The sequence below is a fragment of the Mesoplodon bidens genome, assembly GCF_964165515.1.
Source record: "Mesoplodon bidens genome assembly, chromosome: 1".
In the NCBI taxonomy this organism is placed as follows: Eukaryota; Metazoa; Chordata; class Mammalia; order Artiodactyla; family Ziphiidae; genus Mesoplodon; species Mesoplodon bidens.
The window spans coordinates 32,617,590-32,637,487 of NC_138176.1; the positions used below are offsets into that span (position 1 = coordinate 32,617,590).

The 19,898-nt window shown below is 46.7% G+C and overlaps 1 protein-coding gene across 2 annotated transcripts in view; it reads left to right on the forward strand.

Annotated features, from left to right (window-relative positions):
* TLL2 (tolloid like 2) overlaps positions 1–19,898 on the forward strand; it is a gene marked incomplete at its 3' end in the record, with an annotated part of 140,217 nt that overhangs the window by 25,549 nt on the left and 94,770 nt on the right. For both annotated transcript variants that reach the window (XM_081232006.1, XM_081232005.1), the window contains exon 2: positions 5,783–5,893. In XM_081232006.1, coding sequence (XP_081088132.1) covers positions 5,783–5,893 — 111 coding nt within the window. The remainder of the gene's footprint in view (positions 1–5,782; positions 5,894–19,898) is intronic.

A 19,898-nucleotide genomic window follows, 5' to 3' on the forward strand; every position in this document is an offset into this window, starting at 1 on the left:
GATAGAAGTTAATTAACTTCGGACGTGATGAGATCACATAGGAGAAGTTGGAGTAGAATGGCTGTTTTCGAGAGTGTGGCCTCATGACTCAGGACGGCTCAGGAGGGGTAGAATGTCCTGTGACCCTTCTGGAACAACCCTCCAGGACATTCAGGAGAGGCCGGCAAGAACTATCTTGGAAAAAAACAGGAAACAAAGGCTTTCTCTAGCTGAGAGGGGAGGCTGTTTCAGAAATGCACTCTCTCCGTAACTCCATGGATGTAGCCCTCAAAGTCCCTGCAGTGCAGATGGAGTCCATCTCTCAGGATGTGAACCTGGCCGGAGGCTCTGGTTGCAAACAGAGCCCTTCCTGTGTGCTTGGCTCAATAAATGCTTCCTTCCTGCCTTCCTTCCTCAGTCTGCTCTTTATTGTGCCTTTTTCCTGGAAGAGGAGCCATAGAGCCATAGTGGATATTGCGTTGACATGGAGTTGTGACCTCCGGGGAATCCCAGAGTGACACCACCTGCCTCCAAGCTGACTCCTGATCATTCTTGAGTTCTCCTACAAGGCATTGGTTGAGATCCTTGAAGCAACTATGTTAGGAAGAGCACGTTGTGGTAGGAGTCTGGGGTGGTGACTCCCCACTGTTGCCTCAGGCTTATTTAGAATATCCAAAGCCCCTTTGGTGTTGGGGTTTTCACCCCTGGCTCCCAGTTGTATGTGGACAGATTCTACTCTGCTGGGTTAGACCAGAGCATAATGAGAATTGTCTTGGACTTGAGTCTCACCTTTGCCAAATTACTTGGTAAGTGATTGTGAACAAATCACTCAGCCTGTCTGCACAACATGCTCATGTCTATGGAATGGGATCAGGGTAGGATTGGAGATGGCATCCTGATTCTGGACCTTTGTTCTGGGGTGCCAGTCACTCTGGTTTGAAGCCTGATGTTGGGGAGAAGGCTCAGAGAAGTCAAGTGATTTGCCGAAGGTCACGCAGCTATTAAATGGCAATAATGGGATTTGAACCCAGGATCCCTCTGGCTCTAAAGCACATGCTTTTAATCAACCTGCCTCCACAGGTGAACAATACAAAAGTTGCAGGCAGGAAGTGCCTTCAGGAAGAATTCCTTGCATGGGAATCAGCCTGGGGCTACTGCCTTTTGAGGTCAAGAGGACGCCTGAGTGCTGAGCATTGAAGTGCTCGAAAGCAGATGGAGACCAAGGTGGGCTGAGCGAGCCCTGGGGACAGTGCAAGAAGAGTAGAATTCTCTGCAGCCCTCTGACTTAGGAAGCAGTTGCTGAAGAGCAGCCCTATGCTCCCTTGCCCTGACCTCTGTCATGCTCTGGTTTGCAAACTGATGTGTGCAGGAACACCAGAGACTTAGCAAGGGGTGCTTCCATATAAGATTCTATATGATTCTATTATAAGATTCTATTCTATAGATTCTATTAAAACTACTGCAGGATGCCCTGGTCATGGTGATCCTTACCCCACTTTACAGAAGAGAGCCTCACTTGTCACTCATCCTGAATCCCACTGCGTGCATCGGCTGGGGTACAAAAACCTCTGAGCGCTAAAGGGAAAACGAGAACGATTGGTCACAGAGCAGCCTTCTTTGATGATGAGTCAAGGCATCTAGACCTGGCTTTCTCCTGTCTTTTCCTATCTGTATGAACTTCTGTTAAGGGGGATGCTTGGTGCTTAGTGGAGTATTTTGAATTCAGAACAACTGAAATAGAGTAAGTTAATGACTGTGATTCTTTTAAGTATAACTGAAATGTTTTCTGGACTTCTAATATTTCAAGATATGTGGATAAAAACCAAGATGAATAATTCCTTGTTTTCCTTCTGATGCAGCAGGTGTTATTCAATAAGGTGGTTAAATCTATTTTACCAAATCACATCATGAAACATTTATTACAGTTACAGTCAATCCTCATCTTATAAAATGTTTACTATTTTTTTTACTTCTTATGAACAAAATAAAAAATACATTTAAACTCATGGTGAAAAATCATAAATGTCAGGCTCACAATATACATAAGGATATGTGGTTTTTAAAAATTATTTGGGAATACATGAGCACAAAAGTTTGAGCACTTCCTTGGCTTGTTGGAGTCTTCCCAGGTCCTGTTAATCTACTCCCTTCTCCATCTGCCCTCTTGCTTCTCTTTCTGCTCTCAGAATGTGAGAAGTGTTCCTGATTATCTACCACTGTGAATACCATCATTGACACAGACATTTTTTCTTTGAGGAAGAGATGGCACTGTATTGTGAACTTGTGCTAAGTCTTCAGGAAGGTGGGAGGGGCTCAGGACCGGCAGCTGGAAACCACCTTTGGCTGAGCCAGCTTTGTTACACATTTCAACAAGGTGAAAATAAGTGAACATTTCAAAGATTTAAGCAAATTTGAAGTTGTGCAACCATCACCACAATCCAGTTTTAGAACACTTCTACCACCTGGAAAAGTTCCTTCATGGCCACTTATAGTCGAGTCTCATTCCCACCCCCAGCCATAGGAAGTCACTAGCATTTCTAGCTCTATAAACTTGGCCTTTCTAGACGTTTCATATAAATGGAATCATATAATATGTAGTCTTCTGCATCTTGCTTCTTTCACTTAGCATGATGTTTTTGAGATTCATACATGTTGTAGCATGTGTCAATAGTTTGCTCTTTTTAATTGCTAGGTGGTTTTCCATCGTATAGAGAGATCACATTTTGTTTATCCATTCAACAGTTGATAGACGTTTAAGGTTGTGTTTAAGTTTGGGGCAATCATTAATAAGCCTGCTATTAACATTTGAGTATATGTCTTTGTGTGGACCTATGTTTTCATTTCTTTTGGGAAGATCTCTAGGAGTGGAATTGCTGGGTCTTGTGATAAGTTTAACTTTTTAGGAAAATGCCAAGTAGCTTTCCCTAGGGAGTATACCATTTTACATCCCTACTAGCAGTGTATGAGATTTCCCAATTCTCTACACCATAAGCCTGAGTTTTAATCAGTCTTTGTTACTTAAAGGCCTTCTCAGTTTTTGTTTTACTGTTTAACGATGAGAATAGGTTGGCTCTTCCAACTCCTCAAGTCCCTGAATTTCTGGACTCTCCATTCCTTTTCATTTCCACTATAAATTGCTCAATTCTTTTTTTTTTAAAAATTCAATTTATTTAAACAACAACAGCAGTAAAACAAAAAGAGTTCACCTATTTCTTCCACCTATTTCTCTTCACCTATTTCATATATATATGAAATATCTATATAGATATAGATACACATATTTCACTTAGTATAATGCCCTCAACATTCATCCATGTTGTTGCAAATGGCAAGGTTTTGGGTTTTTTATGGCTGAATAATATGGACACTTTACATTGTTTCCATATCTTGGCTACTGTAAATAATGCTGCAATGAACATGGGGGTACAGATTTTGCTTCAAATTAGTGTTTTCATTTTCTTTAGATAAGTACTCAGAACTGGAACTGCTGGATCACATGATAGTTCTATTTTTCATTTTTTGAGAAACCGCCATTCTGTTTTCCATAGTGGCCACACCAATTTACATTCCCACCAACAATGCATAAGGATTTCTTTTTCCTCACAACTTTGCTAACACTTGCTTTTCTAGTCGTTTTGATAACAGCCATTCTAACAGGTATGAGACGATATTTCACTGTGGTTTTGCATTTCCCTGATGATTAATGATGTAGAGCCTCTTTTCATGTACCTATTGGTCATCTGTATATCTTTGGAAAAACGTGTCTTCAGGTCTTCTGCTCATTTTTTAATTGGATTGTTTGTATTTTGCTACTGAGTTGTATGAGTTCTGTATATATTTTGGATATTAACCCCTTATCAGAATATGGTTTGCAAATAATTTCTGCCATTCAGTAGGTTGCCTTTTCACTTTTGTTGATGGTTTCCTCTCAATGCAGAAGACTTTTAGTTTGATATAGTCTCATTTATTTATTTAAAATTTTATTTTATTTTTATTTAATTTATCTATTTTTGGTTGCATTGAGTCTTTGTTGCTGCGTGCGGGCTTTCTCTAGTTACGGCAAGCAGGGGCTACTCTTCGTTGTGGTGTGTGGGCTTCTCATCATGGTGGCTTCTCTTGTTGCAGAGCATGGGCTCTAGGCGCACGGGCTTCAGTAGTTGTGGCACGTGGGCTCAATAGTTGTGGCTCGCGGTCTCTAGAGGGCAGGCTCAGTAGTTGTGGCGCATGGGTTTAGTTGCTCCGTGGCATGTGGGATCTTCCTGGACCAGGGCTCGAACCCATGTCCCATGCATTGGCAGGTGGACTCTCAACCACTGCACCACCAGGGAAGTCCTCACCTATTTATTTTTGATTTTGCTGCTTTTGCTTTTCTATGTCATGTTCAAAAAAATCATTGTCAAGACTTATGTCAAGGAGCTTACTGCCTATGTTTTCTTCTAGCAGTTTTATGATTTCAGGTCTTATGTCCAAGTCTTTAATCCATTTTGTGTTAATTTTTGTGTATGGTATAAGATAGTGGTCCAGTTTCTTTCTTTTGTATGTGGCTCCAATTTGCTCAACATCATTTATTGAAGAGACTGTCCTTTCCCCATTGTATATTTTTGGCTTCTCTGTAGTAAATTAATTGACCACATAAGCATGGGTTTATTTCTGGGCTCTCTATTTGGTTCCATTGATCAATGTATCTGTTTTTATGCCAATACCATACTGTTTTAATTATTACCACTTTGTAATATAGTTTGAAATCAGGGAGCATGATGCCTCCATGCCCAGTTCTTTTTAAAGCCCTTATCTTTCTTGTAGTATCTTGTCAAACACAGCTAATGGTAACCAAGACGTGCTATTGACATTCTGGCTCCCCATCTTTTCACTTAAAGCCATAAGCTCATTTAGTACATCATCTGCCTTCCAAGTTAATGCAGGCAGTAGTTTTACCAAATACTTCATCACTGTGTAATATTGATTGCCTTCTTCCAGCCTTCAGTAATAGTTTCCTTGATACCCACTACCTGGCCCAAAGACAATGGGTTTTTGTTACCAAGAAACATACCACTTCTGATAGCAATTTCTGTGTTAGTCAGGATAAAGAGGTTGTGCTGCAGTAACAAATAGCCCCAAATCTCAGGTACTTATAAAAATAATGTTTTTTATTTTCCTCATTCATGTTACATATCCGTCCTAATCAGCCATCCCTCTGCTCCATATCATATTTACTCCAGAACTTAGGGTTTTAGAGTCACCCCTATCTAAGCCACTGCTTGTCCTCGGGGAGAGGGAATGAGGACATGGTGAATCATACACTAGCTCTTAAAGCTCCTTCTCACATTTGATTAGCCAGAACAGGTGAAGTGGCCAATCCTGACATCAATGGGGAAGGGAAATAGAATCTTTTCCCAGGGAAGGGAAGCAAATATTGTGAACATTAGTACCATTTATTATATTATGCTTTTTAAAAAAATATCCTGAAAACTCTGAAGAAGGGAGAAATAGCTGTCTTTGTGTGGTGGTTTTGCCACAGCTGCCTACAGCGACAGTAAGACAGGGTGACCTTTCAAAATACCTTACAGACCTAGGCCATTGATCTTTATTGTGGTTGTCCCCAGCCCTGTGGCTTTGATGCACAGATTTATTATCTTTTGTTCTTTTTCTACCAGTCCTATCCCTTAGGCTCAGGAAGAAATTTGATTGGATGGACTATCTTTTCTAGAGTTTACTACTCAGTTTCCAATACCCTCTGGGCCACTAGTAAATTCATTCCTTGATCTCCAACTTAAATTGATCCATTTCTGTTTTTTCTTCCCAGCTGTCTTTTGGGGAGACATTGCCTTAGATGAAGAGGACCTGAAGTTATTTCACATCAACCAAACCCGTGACTGGATCAAGCAGTCAGTGGAGGAAACAGGACACAGCACGGGTAAGTACTGCTACTGCGTGCCCTCCACCCCTGCCCTGGAGAGAAGGGTCAGGGACTCCAGCACGGGGTGATGTGGACCACAGGTCAGAGGTATTTGACCTGTCAGTCCAGTGCCCACCTGTCAGTGGAAAACCAGAGGGGTCACCCCTTGTCTGTTGCAGGCTGTGAAGCTGGAGCCTCTAAGTTTGCTTATCCTTCTAAGAAAATCTTCATTAGCCTCTTTATCCAAAGATTCAACCCTGAGCTCAGAGTTCAGAGTTGAACTCAACATTTGTTCTCAGGACTCTGGCCTCAGGGTCCAGAACTTCCCAAATGGAGAGCATTCCTGGATGGGCTCCATTTAGGGCATATCTGATGGTGATGCTGATACTGATTAGCAGTGGGAAGATGCTTGCCTGGGGCCGGGGCGGGGTGGTATTGTGCACTTTTTTGGCCTACAAACCAGGTGACAATTCCCTGGGGGCAGGAAACACAGACTGGATGTCAGACTTTGATTACTCTTCTCCTTTGATTACTTTTCCTCCTTGCCTTCACCTGGGGGTGAATAGTAATGAGACTGGTCTCCTGATTTCTCCTCACCTCCCTGCCCATTGGGCTCAGATGCCTCCCCTCTGTGGAAACTCCATTCTCAGAAGCAGCCCCAGGCACTGAGCTGTGGGAGCTGATAGGCTATGTGGCTGACTGTGGCTTATTATTCGGTGACCAAGTCTCGTGTGTGCCTGATGCTATACTGTCTCTGCTACCTGCCACCCGTCCACCCACCCTCCCTTCCTTTCTCTCGAGGATTTTAAAAAATTGTGGTAAGAACACTTAACATGAAATCTACTGTATTAACAAAATTTTAAGTGTACAATACAGTACCATAAACTACAAGCATGATTTGATACAGCAGATCTCCAGAACATTCATCTTGTATAACTGAAGTTTATACACAGCCCCCCTTTTTTAGTACCTATCATGGATCTAATGCGGTGCTGGTGAGAGAAAGAGGAATAAAGTGTGACCTCTGACTTCAAGGAGACCTTTCACGCCAGGCAGACAGGGTGGACAAGCTTGCTAACATCTCCAAAGTTCAGTTTTCCTATCTGTAAAATGGGGATGAAACCAGCACTCACTTCAGCAGGGGTTGGGAGGATCGACTCCAAAAGTAACAGGCTAACCTGGTGCCTAGCACATGGCATGTTCTCAGGCAATAGCAGATGTTATCACTAAGCACCTCAGTCCGGAGGAATGAGACTGAAGTGTTTATAGATAAACTGTAATTCCTCATGACAAGAGCTACAGTGAATCAAGAGCAGTGGGAAGAAGATGGGCCAAGAAAGGCATCATGGGAGTGGGCACTCTTGCCTTGTGTCTCGAAGGATGAGTAGGAGTTCCTTAGGTGAAGAATCAAGAAAAGATATTTCAGCAGAGGAGAAACTGTGTGCAGAGGCAGGGAGTATGAGAGGGGCTGTCTTAAGTTGAGGAACAGAGGAAAGGTGTGGGTCACTGGAGGGTGGCTCTTGGCGGGGCTATCGTAGAGAGAAGCACCAGGAGAAGTTGCTGGGGTAGACGATGAAGGTGCCTGTTGGCGGGGTGGGTGGGAATGTGCCCATAGTAGGAGGCAGCTCCCCCGATGCCCGATGCCTGTTGTGCTGATGAGCTGGAGCTTTCCCCTGTGGGTGGCAGGGGTTCTGCCCAAGGTTTCTGAATAGGAGTGTGATGTGCTCATCTTTGGCTTGGGGGAGTCTTGGTGGAGTCCCCTCTCCCGCTGCTCTCCACAGCCCACCAGCTGCCCTGAGGTTGCTGGGTTCCGGGCTGTATGCTTGGGCAGCCTCACCATGCTGCTTGCTGGTGGTGATGATGGGAGGGGGTGGTCAAGGCAACCCCTTTCCCTCTGCTGATGAACCTGGTGGATTCCAAGTACATCCCCAAAGCCCCCCATCCCTGAGTGTCTTGCAAGGCTCCAAGATTCCACCAGAACTAATTCACCAATTCTTCATTTCAGTATTTCCTGGCACAAAAGGCCCTGCGATCTGTATCCACTTGGGAGGGAAGGAGAAGAATATATTGTATTCATGTTTCTGGATGTGGTCCCAATTCATTCAGTCACTCACTCACTCACTTATTCATTGAAACCTCTATTGAGTGTTCACTTTATGCCAGGTCTTGTGCCAGACCCTGAGATGGTATAGACTGAGGTTTCTCTTTTTAAGGACTTACCAGCTAGTGGAGGGAATAGATGCAGAAACCAAAAAGGGTAAAGAGTGAGAGGTGGAGGTGGGGTGTCCCAGGAAGCACAGTGGGAGTGGAGGGCACTAAGAAGACCTGGGACCATTGCTGTGGGGTGAGCCAGAAAGGCCTCCCAGAGGAGGGGTCCTGGGGAGGTGGAGGGGTTTCCCAGGCTGGAGAAGAAGGAGTCAGAGGGTAGAGAAGGACATTCCAGACCGAGGGAGTCGTCCTTCTTGGGGCGGGAACTGGGATGGCAGCCTCCACTAAGGAGGTTACATGCTTCCTTCTTGTCCAGTGGTTGGTTCCCTCTTTCTGGGGGGGGGGGTAGGGCTGTGCCCAGAGTGGGGGGCACCTCCCACCGCTCATGGGGACATGAGCAGCTACAGGAGCTAGGCCAGGCTCCACACAGGATGTAGGAATGAGGCAAGGCAAGAGGGCAAAGGCTGTCAGAAGGCCAGGGGTCCTCATCACCAGTGGTCGGGAGGAGGGAGGAACGATAAGGCACGTTAGAGCTTCTTTTTGGTGTCTGGCTCTATGATTATCACTTCTTCGGATTTGGGGAGCCTCTCGTGGATGTTTTGAAAAGTCCATTTGAATTTTAAATGGGGTTTTGGAATCCAGATTATTTTTCACACCATTATATACACAACCTTAATTGAGCTCTAACAAAAGGCAGCATCTCTTCATAATTCTGTCACTCCAAGTCATCATACACTCCCCCCACCACCCCCGTGCCAGATTCTTACCTGGAGGTCTAGAGAAGTTGACCTGATTGTAACTTCTTGTGATTTAATTTTTTAACTTTCCTTTTTGCACTATTACTTTAGTACTTAAAACTAGTGAACCTCACACAGCTCAAACATAGAGTGTGATGTACTTTTACATGTATTCATGTCCACGTAACCACCACCCAGACCAAGGGATGGAACATTTCCAGAACCCTGGAGACTCCCTCATGCCTCCTTCCAGCCAGCACCCACCCCCCAGCAGCCACTAGTCTGACGTCTCTCCACACAGATGCATTTTTTAAAAATTTGTATTTATTTTTTGGTCGTGTTGGGTCTTCGTTGCTGTGCACAGGCTTTCTCTAGTTGCGAGAGCCAGGGCTTCTCTTGTTGTAGAGCATGGAGTCTAGGCAAACGGGCTTCATTAATTGCAGCACGCGGGCTCCGTAGCTGTGGCTCGCGGGCTTAGTTGCTCCGCGGCATGTGGGATCTTCCCAGACCAGGGATCGAACCCATGTCCCCTGCATTGGCAGGCGGATTCTTAACCACTGCGCCACCAGGGAAGTCCCCACAGATGCATTTTACCTGCATGAATGGAACCATGCAGTGTGTGTTGTCTGTGTCTGTCTCCTTTCCCTCAGCTTTGTGACTGTGAAATACCCCCATGTTGTTGGGTGAAGCGCTGGTTTGTCCTTTCGTCTTTTGCAGTGTTCTTCTGAATGAATGTACCCTAGTTTATTCATTCTTCTGTTGACAGCCATGTGGACAGTTGACAGTTTGGGGTTATGATAACTAAAGCTGCTATCGTCTTTCTTGTACGTATCCTTTGGTGCACACAGGCACTCATTTCCAGGAATAGAATTGCTGGGTCACAGGGTATATGTAAGTTATTAGAATCAGTCAGTTTTCCCAAGTGGTAGTACCAGTTTACATTCTGTGTGCGTACATATTGATTTGGAAAGCAGGGCAGGGGTCGGGGGTGACCATGCAGGATCCAAGGAGGCCTTTGGGTCTTGGTCTCTCTGGCTTGGGGACCCCACTCACACCTCCAGACCTGCACAGCAGTCAGTTGATGCCCAGACACCATCACGAATACTCAGGGTTGGTCCTGTCAGCAATTCTTCTGCTGTCCTTGGGAGACCTGCCATGGCACAGCATGGGGACCCAAGCTTGGCAAATGTGAGTGAGAGACCCCAGAGAGAGTCTGGGCCTTGGCCAGCCACCATGGCAGTTGTGTGCCCAGCTGCTGGAGAGTGGCCTGCCTGGAAGTTGCCTTGAGGATGCTGCAGTGAAGGGAAGCCTAGCAGCCCTGCCTTCACCTCCTTCATGGCGCTCTCCCAAGGCCGCCATGGTCAGCCTCATGGTCTAAGAACCTGAGTACCTGTCTTCTTTTTCTTTCTCCCCTGTGAGCTGAGAGAGGGCAGGGTCCACATATATTTGACTTTGGATCCCACAGAGGTGGCCCAGCACTTTGTATCTAGAATGCACTGGTCAGCATTGTTGGAGAGGGGAGAGGGAAGAGATAGACAGAGACTGGCAGGCCCTGGAGCATCTCCCAGGGGCCTTGGGGTGAAGAGCTCCCACAGAGCTTTGCTCCAAGGAGGGCGGTGAAAGCGCTGGCCACCGTCACACCTTTGGTCTCAGACTGTCTGGGCTTGAATCCTCGAGCTGGGCCTCAGTTTCTTCATCTGTCAAATGGGAATAGTAATAATCCTTACCTCAGAGTGATGTTGTGAGGAGAAAAGGAAAGAATACGTGTAAATTGCTGAGTGCAATGCCTGGCATATAAGAAATGTGCAATAAATATCAACTCTGCCTTCTCTTCCTAATTATTATTAGTAGTAGTATTTGCAGAAAGAACACTGACCTGGGAGGGTTTAAGATTAAAGTGGAGAATGGGGGAAATTTGCTATATGCTGGAGGGAACTTTGGGGACTAGGGCAAGAGGCCTTTGAAGCATGTACCTTTCTGGTGTTTCCTCCTTCCCAAGCTTGAGATATGTATTTTTTTTTCCACTATGTTTTTATGGCAAGGTGATTTTTACCCTGATCAATTTTCTCTGAGGGCCAATAGTACTTTGCATCTATCTAAAATAGTTATTTTATTTTCAGAATGGGAATATTTTAAATTATTTTTGCTGATTAAACTAACACTGCTAGTTGTTAAAAAAAAAAGAGAAAAAATGTCCAATAGCTCAAAATTGTGGAAAGTAGAAAGTGAAAATCCCCTTTTATCCCAGCCCTGGGGGTCCCCATCATGATCTGTTTGCTGGATTCCTTCCAGCCTTACTGTGCTCAGGCCATGTGCAGATTTTTTTAAACATAAAAGGAACTCTTCTTAACACCCTGTTGTGTAACCTGCGTCTTTAACACCACACCATGGACATCTTTTCACATGGTACTTTGAGGTCTATCACATTTAATGTGCAACTCTGCCACCATTAATCGAATGAATCCGTACAGATGGACATGACGGTTGTTTCCCTTCTTTTCTGTAGTGTTTTTTTCTATTAGAAATGTTGATGCTGTGACCAACATTGTGCTGTTGTTCTTTAAACATTTGATTTGATTAAAAAAATTTATCTGCTCTTTGTACTTCCACATGTGTGAAAGGATGTGTTCTTAGATATCAGTTATTTCATTTCCAAGCTTTGGTAATTGCCCCTGGTTTTTTGGGCGGTGGCGTGGGAAAAGGGCTAAATCCCTGGAGGTGGATGGGATGCAATGCAGCCCAGATGCCTCTTTTCCCTGGTTTATCCTGTGAACTTGAAGCTGCTTTCCTGGTTGCAGAATGAAACGACGTCATTGCCCTAGAAGTGATCTAGTCTCCCTCGTTTCCTAGATGTGTCCAATGTCCCACATTCGGTCAGTGGAAGAACCAGAACGAGAACCCAGGTTTCCCATCTCCTAGGCTGTGTCCTCCATTGTACCAACCCGTCTGCCATGTTGCCAGGTGGAAGGAATGGAAAACAACAGAGGTGCATGCAGTCATTCCTTTGCCAGCCCCGGGAAAGTAGCTGGAGTCTTTCTGGACCAGGAAGTGAGCAAAGACCTTGTCCCCGGGTTGGTATGAGAGCCCACTCAGGGTGCTGTGCTGGCCACAAAAAAAAAAAAAAAAGCCTCTGAGAGCTCTCGGGCCCCCAGTAGGGAGCATCCTCGCTGTTCACTTAGGACCCTGGGCTCGTGGTTTTAACTTCCGATCTGTCTCCCTGCCTCCAGTCTCTGCTTCCCCATCCTGCTTCCAGGTGATCTTCCTGGACCTGACCTTGCAACCACCGTACTGGGTTGAATAGTGTCCCCCCAAAATTTATGTCTACTTGAACCCCAGAATGTGACCTTATTTGGAAATAGAGTCTTTGCAGATCTAATTAGTTAAGGATCTTGAGATCAGCCTGGATTTAAGGGTGCCCTAAATCCAATGACCGGAGTCCTTATAAGAAGAGGAGAGGACTCAGAGAGACACACAGAGGAAGGCCACGTGAAAGAGAGAGGCAGAGACTGGAATGATGCAGCTATAAGCCAGGGGGCACCAAGGATTGCCGGAAGCTGCCACAGACTAGAAAGAGGCAAGGAAGGATTCTTGCAGAGCCTGCAGAGGGAGCACGGCCCTGCCAACACCTTGATTTCAGACTTGTAGCCTTCAGAACTGTGAGAGAATAGATTTCTGTTTTTAAGCCTCCACCTCTGTGGTAACTTGTTACGGCAGCCCTAGATAACTGATACCACTATGTTTTCTAAAACCCTTCCATGGCTGCCTATCACTTAACAGAAACATTCCTTATCTGGCCCCCAAGGTCCTCCACGCTTTATCCACAACTTACATATCCGGCTCCCTTCCCACCCCTCAGCCTCCTTCCAAACGCAATGATGTCGTGTCTACAGGCCCCGAGTGTCCTTCCTTCCAGCCTTCTGTTCCAGCTCTGCCCTCTGCTCCAAGTCCCCATTCTACAGAAAAAGAACTGCAGGTCCACGGACAGCCTAAGACTCACCCAGGGCCCTGCATCTGGTGGGATTCATGATACCTCTTTAGTCAGCACAGCTGCCAGCTTGGGAGTCCACCTGGGTTGACAGCGCTGTTAAAATTAACCTTACTTTGTGCTTCAGACGGAGAGAGCGCTATTTTCCCCCCCATTTTCAGACAGCCCTGTTCCCTTGCGTGAGAGCCTCCGGAGGAAGTGGCAGAGCCTTTTGGATGTGCCTGGGGGCAAGAGCGCATTCTTCAGGGAGAGAAAGTCCTTCTGTGTGCATTTTATTTGCATTGAGAAGAATGGGAGTTCTGGGCAGGCATGGGCCAAGCTGTTCTATGCATGGGGCCCTTGAATTAACATTGCCGAGTTTCCTAAAGCTGCTAATCGGATTAGCTGTGTAGTGAAGGAAGTACTTAGCTGGACACACACACAGACACATGAGCAGGCACACACAGACACTCTCCCATCCTCTTGCATCCTCTTCGATGTGGTGGTGCAGAACCTGACACCCCCATTTCTGAGTTCTGGGACACCTCACCCCCTAACCACACAAGATGTGGAGGACAGCCCCGTGTGGTTGATGTTTGGGGACTTTTTGGTTGTTTATTTCTTCCCTAAAGAGTCCTGGAAGCAAAGTTGAACATTCTCATCTTTGCAAATGCCTGGAAACTTGGAGAGGAAACCTCATCTTGCAGTTATCTCCCTCCGGGTAATGGATCTGATTTCTTGCCCTTTGTAATGAAGACTCTGGAAGGGGAAATGGCTTTCATTACTTATTGGTTCTGATGGAAGCTGATGTTTCCTGTCTTGTCTATTCTGAGCCACTGGGCCATGTCCATCTCTATTTAAGAAACCAACCTTAGTCTAAACTCCTGCCATCTGTGTAGGGCATCCACATAAGCCTAACAGTTTGTGCATTTGAGTTCAAAATAATAAATTAGCAGGAGAGAGTCGAAGACATTAGTTTGGCTAACTTGCCTCCTCTCCCTGGGCCTCATCACTCAGAGATGGACCCCACAGAGCCTTCAACTCCTTGAGTTCCTTTTCCTATGCTGTCTGTGACTCGGAGGGGCACATGCTACCGTCACCTGGTCTCAGTGTCCCCTCTGAAGAGAGGGTCTCCTGAAACCGTATCCTTACTTCTTTCCAGCCAGTTTGAACTCTGGATTTGAACGCTGGTGTTTCAGGCTGGAGAAAAGAGGGGGAAGCAAAGGCCATTGGGCATCGAGGGACTAAATTTAGGCACAAAAGGCTAAAGCGCACCCGTGAGAGTCCTTCATGTACTACACGGGTTTCTGGGCCCTGCCTTCCAAGGTTTGAGGGTCTAAAAGGGACCCAACATATTTTTAGCTTTGAGGCCCTTGAGAAAACTCATGAGTGGGGCTACTTTGAGCAGCCCTATCGACAGGCTGTGGTTTTTCTGGCCCTGCTCCCATGGAGACATTCCCCAGGCTTTGTAGATGTGGCTTCGTCTTTTCATTAATTTTCTTTATTGGTGGTGGGAGCACTGCTGACTGACCAGTGTCCAGGAAAGAAGTGGGGGCAGTGGTGGCTCCCTGTGACATCTGTAGAAAGGACAGTGTCCTGAGCTTACGGCTGAATGCCAGGTTAGACTTGCTGAGACAGTTAGTTGGGTTCAAGGCTGTCTTCTCTCACATCATGGAACACCGTCTCAGTGAGATCTGGTGGCCTCTGCTGCTGGGGCCACTGGATTAGAGGGACAGGAAGCTGTCAGGGGGCACTCTTACTCGTCCTTTCCACTGTCTTCCTCAAGAGCTTTGGAATAAGGTTTGGGGGACTTCTTTTCTCTACGTATATTGTACTTGACATTTTGTGTTTCCCACACCCTCTGAGAGTCCGATGAGTATTTTCAGCACTTCTCCGAGAAAAAGGTACACACACAATTTTGTTTGCAATTTCAAGAATTTTTCTCCGTGGATCCCAAGTTATGCACCTCAAGTCCACAGCCCCCTTTTTCTGTCTGTTTCCACACTATTGGAGGTGTTCTCCCGTGGACATCCTGGATCCTAGAGTTGCAGTGTGGAAAGGCATGGATACTGGAGTCAGGCAGGCCTCCCTGGCTCTGTACTGATTAACTGCAGGAGTAAGGGAGCCTCCTTCCTTATTTGGAAAATGGGATTGGAGAGAGGGGATTGGGAAAGTGTAGGAGGTAAAGCACTCATCCCAGAGTCTGACACCTCGTAGGTGCTCAAGAAATAGTAGCCACATGGCTGCTTGTGTGCTGGATCCTGCCTTCTTTCCTCCCCGGCCCACCTCTGTGTCTCAGACTCCACACTTCCTAGATGCTTGGAAGTCTTCTCCTTTGCAGTACCCTGCCTGCACCCCGCTGGGGTCTCTGGAGCTGGACCTGCACCAGTGTGACCTGACCAGATCCTTGGATTTAGATTCCACCAGCACATGGGAATCTCTATCAATCCCCAACGTAAAGCCTTTCCTAGTCCTCCTGAGTCAAACTCTAGGTCATGAAGTTGGCCAAACAGAGATCTGAGAATTGATTAGATGCTGGTTCTTCTTTGATAGCAGCAACAAAAAGAATAATAATAACTACAATTTGTTGTGTGCTAATCTTGTCTTAAATGATCTCATTAATCTTTTTTTTAGATTTATTTATTTATTTATTTATTTATGGCTATGTTGGGTCTTTGTTGCTGCATGCAGGCTTTCTCTAGTTGCAGTGAGCAGGGGCTACTCTTCGTTGTGGTGTGTGGGCTTCTCATTGCGGTGGCTTCTCTTGTTGCAGATCACAGGCTGTAGGCGCGCGGGCTTCAGTAGTTGTGGCACACGGGCTCAGTAGTTGTGGCTCGCGGGCTCTAGAGCGCAGGCTCAGTAGTTGCGGTGCATGGGCTTAGTTGCTCCGGCACGTGGGATCTTCCAGGACCGGGGATTGAACCTGTGTACCCTGCATTGGCAGGTGGATTCTTAACCACTGCGCCACCAGGGAAGTCTGATCTCATTTATCTTCGTGCAACAGCTCTATGTGGCAGGTACTGTTGATACCTACAGGTGTTTTCAGAGAGGTATGTAATCTTTCTTTGATCACACAACTAATTATTGGCAGAGCCAAGATTAGGACTTAACTGTCTAATGTCAAAGGCTGCTTTTAGCCTCTACACTCCACTGCTTCTGGAAATAGATGCTGGCATCACCACTAACCCTGTCGCCTTGCACTGTGAAGACTTAGTCTCCCCACGACTACCTTTGAGAGGTGTTGATAAAAGACATGGGCAAGTTCTGCTCACTTCTGGGGCTGCCCTTCATCCTGCCCTCTGTCATCTCAGGTTGCCATTCAGTATGTGCCTTGCTGCATCCACCAGACTGTCAACAGCTGTGACTTGTCTTTGTTTGGTCTTGGCCCTCCCTCTTTAGTTGCCGCATCAGCCTGGGCACAGCGACAGCACCAGACAAACCCCTGTGAGTTGAGGATGGCGTCTCAGGAGTGCATGATGGCGTCCATGTCCCTCTGCTCCCGCAGACCAGTTGGGGTTAGGACTGTTTGTTTGAATGTGTGATGCTTAGAGTGGGAGCCTGCAATGGAAGAAAGGCTTATGCTCAAGGGTGATGCGCTTGGGCTGGGCAAGCCCAGATCACCTTGCAGGGAATGTCTGAAAAGGGCATTCTTTGGTCACATGGTCAATAGCTTGTCTTTATTGAGCCCTTCGGACAGAGCCCCAGGTGTGGTCGTTAGGTCTTTTCCAAGCCAGAGAGGGGGCGCTGGCCTTCCTGCTCACTCCTCCAGGGCTCTGCTCAGCCCTTTTCTTCACAGACCTGTGCCCACTGCCCCCCCCCACCCCAGTTGACAGCTCCATTTCACCCCTGCCCCTCCCGTGGCAGTTCACCTTGGCTCCCATGGTCTAGAACTTCATCTTTATGGCTACACTGCTCCTCTGGCATTACACTCCCCTTGTGTCAGTTCTGCTGACCCTCTCACACCATCTTCTTGATTACAGTCCTTTTCCCTCTCTCTCCTGCCCCTCCCTCTTTCCTTCCTTCAAGGAACAGATGCTAATTGGGGACCTCTTCTGTGCTCAGCACCAAGGATACAGCCATACCCACTTTTTTCTTCTGCCATTAAGGAGATGGAGTTTTTTGGTTTTTTTTTTTTTTTGAGGTACACGGGCCTCTCACTGTTGGGGCCTCTCCCGTTGCCGAGCACAGGCTCCAGACGCGCAGGCTCAGCGGCCATGGCTCACAGGCCCAGCCGCTCCGCGGCATGTGGGATCCCCCCAGACTGGGGCACAAACCCGCGTCCCCTGCATCGGCAGGCGGACTCTCAACCACTGCGCCACCAGGGAAGCCCGGAGATGGAGTTTTAATGATGGAAGTGATTATGGTCATGCTTTGGTGGTACTGGAAGAATGGGGCAGGCTGTGGTGGGGGAAGACCTGTGACCCCGCTGGTGTGGAGCCCCACCGACCTCCCAGACGAGACATGGTCCAGTGGGCAGAACTCACACCTGGAGAGAAGGTCCCAGGTAACAGTTGGCATCCAGGCAGAAGTGGGTGTTGGGTGTCCAGTTTGGGACACAGGACCTGAAGGGAGGCAGGAATGTTTGTGTGAGGCCAGAGACCCAGGCAAATAACATCAGAGAGGCCTTTAATAGAACTCACAGAGTTCCAGTGCTATGCTGGGAGCTCAGAAGAACAAGGCAAGGACCCCTGATTCTTCCGTGCAGTGGGTATTAAGGAGGACAAGAAGTCAGAGGCTTGGCCTAAGAGAACAAGATGGGGACAAAGGTCTGAAATTAAGCAGAATCCCTCAGATCAAAATCGGAGCCAAAGATGATGTGCTGCTGTGACCCTCAAGTGTTGAGCCCCAAATCCTTAAATCCCCCCACCCGAGGACAGGGCTGGCTGTGTGTGCAGACAGCAGTCAGCAGCTGGAGAGGAGGAGGGCTGGGGTACAGGAACCGGGTGAGGCCTGACAGTTATTCCGCTCATAAAGTTTTCAGTTTAGTAAGATGATTTGAGATGATAAAGAGGCATCTGATAAAGTGCACATCTGCTCTTTGGGAAGGAAAAAAGAATGCAACATAAGGATTCTATCATCTGGTTCCCTGGGACCTCATTCAGAGGCTGATTACACCTTGGATTGAAGCCAGAATTCACTGTGAACTTGAAGTGTTGGGAAAAGTAAATTCACCTTTAGGTTGATTTTTATTATGACTGCATTTGTCAGAATTTGGAGAAACTGGGCTGGGAGTCCACTTGGAGTCACAACAGGGTGCAGAGCCAGGTGGGGGAGGGGCAGTGACCACCCTTGGCCATCCATCCAGGGAGCCGTCATTCCAGCCACCCCCTGCCCCCCGCCCCTGCCAATGGGCCAGAGTCAAAACTGGGAGATTAGCTTGAGAAACCAGGAAAAATAAGAGTTTAGTGCCTGACATTCTAGGCAAGGTTCTTTCGGTTTTGAGATACAGAATCGTACTCAAGATAGGTCGATAAAAGAGTTTATTTAAGAATATTTTCTCGGGCTTCCCTGGTGGCGCAGTGGTTGAGAGTCCGTTTGCCGATGCAGGAGACATGGGTTCGTGCCCCGGACCGGGAGGATCCCACATGCCACGGAGCGGCTGGGCCCGTGAGCCATGGCCGCTGAGCCTGTGCATCCGGAGCCTGTGCTCTGCAGTGGGAGAGGCCACAACAGCGAGAGGCCCGCGTACCGCAAAAAAATATATATATATATATTCTCATGGCCATCCAAGGACAGAAGCAGAAGAACTGGCCTGTTGGGGACTTGACTGGAGACTGAAGAGAAAAGAACAAGGCTGGCTTCTTCTCTCAGGGGCCACAGAGAATCTCTTTTTTGCTTTTTCTCTTCTTCTAGCACCTGACCCATCATGGCCACCATGTGCGAGTCATATCATGATCCCTCTTCTCGAGTGTCCCCCACTGAAAGCTTGTGGTACCCGCCTACATAAGGGTACCGAAGAAACCCTAAGAGTGGAGGAAATTGCCAAGGGAAGGAGTATAAAGTGAGCTGATCAGTGCCCCAGGGAGGCAGGAGGAAGAAAGGAACTGATAATGGTCTGTGTCTGTGGCTTGAGAGAGGCATGAAGGATGGGGCAGCCTCTGGTTAGTGGAGAGGATGGGTGAGTGAACTGACCTCTCACATGTGGAGATGTGGAAGTAGCTCCCTCTGGAGTTAACCTAGTCTTGAGGTCAAGCCTGGTAACCTCACACCCACTTTGCCATTTATATTATTTTCATGGGAAAATACTTTATGAGTTCCCATTAGCCATCTTAATCCCTGGAATTTGGGAACACAGCCTCATGAGAGCTGGGGATGGCTTGTTTCAGGTGAGGATCTAACCTTCGCCTCAGTTTTGGCCAACAGAAAGTTTGTACCTCACTCCCTGAGCCTCACTCTTTGCTTCTTCTTAATCTGATTCTATTTTCATGCTCTGTTAACTGTGTATGTTTTTGTTTGTGTTTACTAAATGGAATTCTATGTTTTCTGTTCTTAATTTAAATAGTAGGTGATCTCTAAAGCAGAATGAAATGAAATAAACCATACTTTGTCTTTTTATTTGTGCAACCCTCCAATTGATTGTTCTAACATCAGTGGCCTCAATATAAACATAATTCCCCACCCTGACCTAAGAGCACCCTGTGGTGAATCCTTTTTGACAAAATAAAGGATTTGTTTATCCAAAAAGTAATCACCCCCTAAAATTTTTTATATAGCATGTTTAGTTTTCATGCAAATTTGCTCTTGTTTTTCTTGGCCTCTTTTGGATGTGTGCATTTTGTTACAGCTGGAAATTGACCTTTGTTTCAAATGCATTTACGGCTCAAGTATTTTCTTATTGGGCATGATAATGAACTAAATTGTTTTCGAACAAAACCAGGGCTACAACTTTTCAGTTACCCACTGTACGGCATGTCAGTTCTCCTCATGAGAACTCCTTTTCTGTAGAATGGAGGGTTGGACTTTAAGCTTCCTGAGGGCCAAGAATGAGTCTCTCAGTTCTTTTGCCAAAGATAATCCAGGAATGTATGGGGACTCAATGCATGGTGTCTGCTGTGTGCATGGCTGATTAGATACCTGCAAGTGTCTTCAGCTCCCCTTTCATGTGATGCCTCGT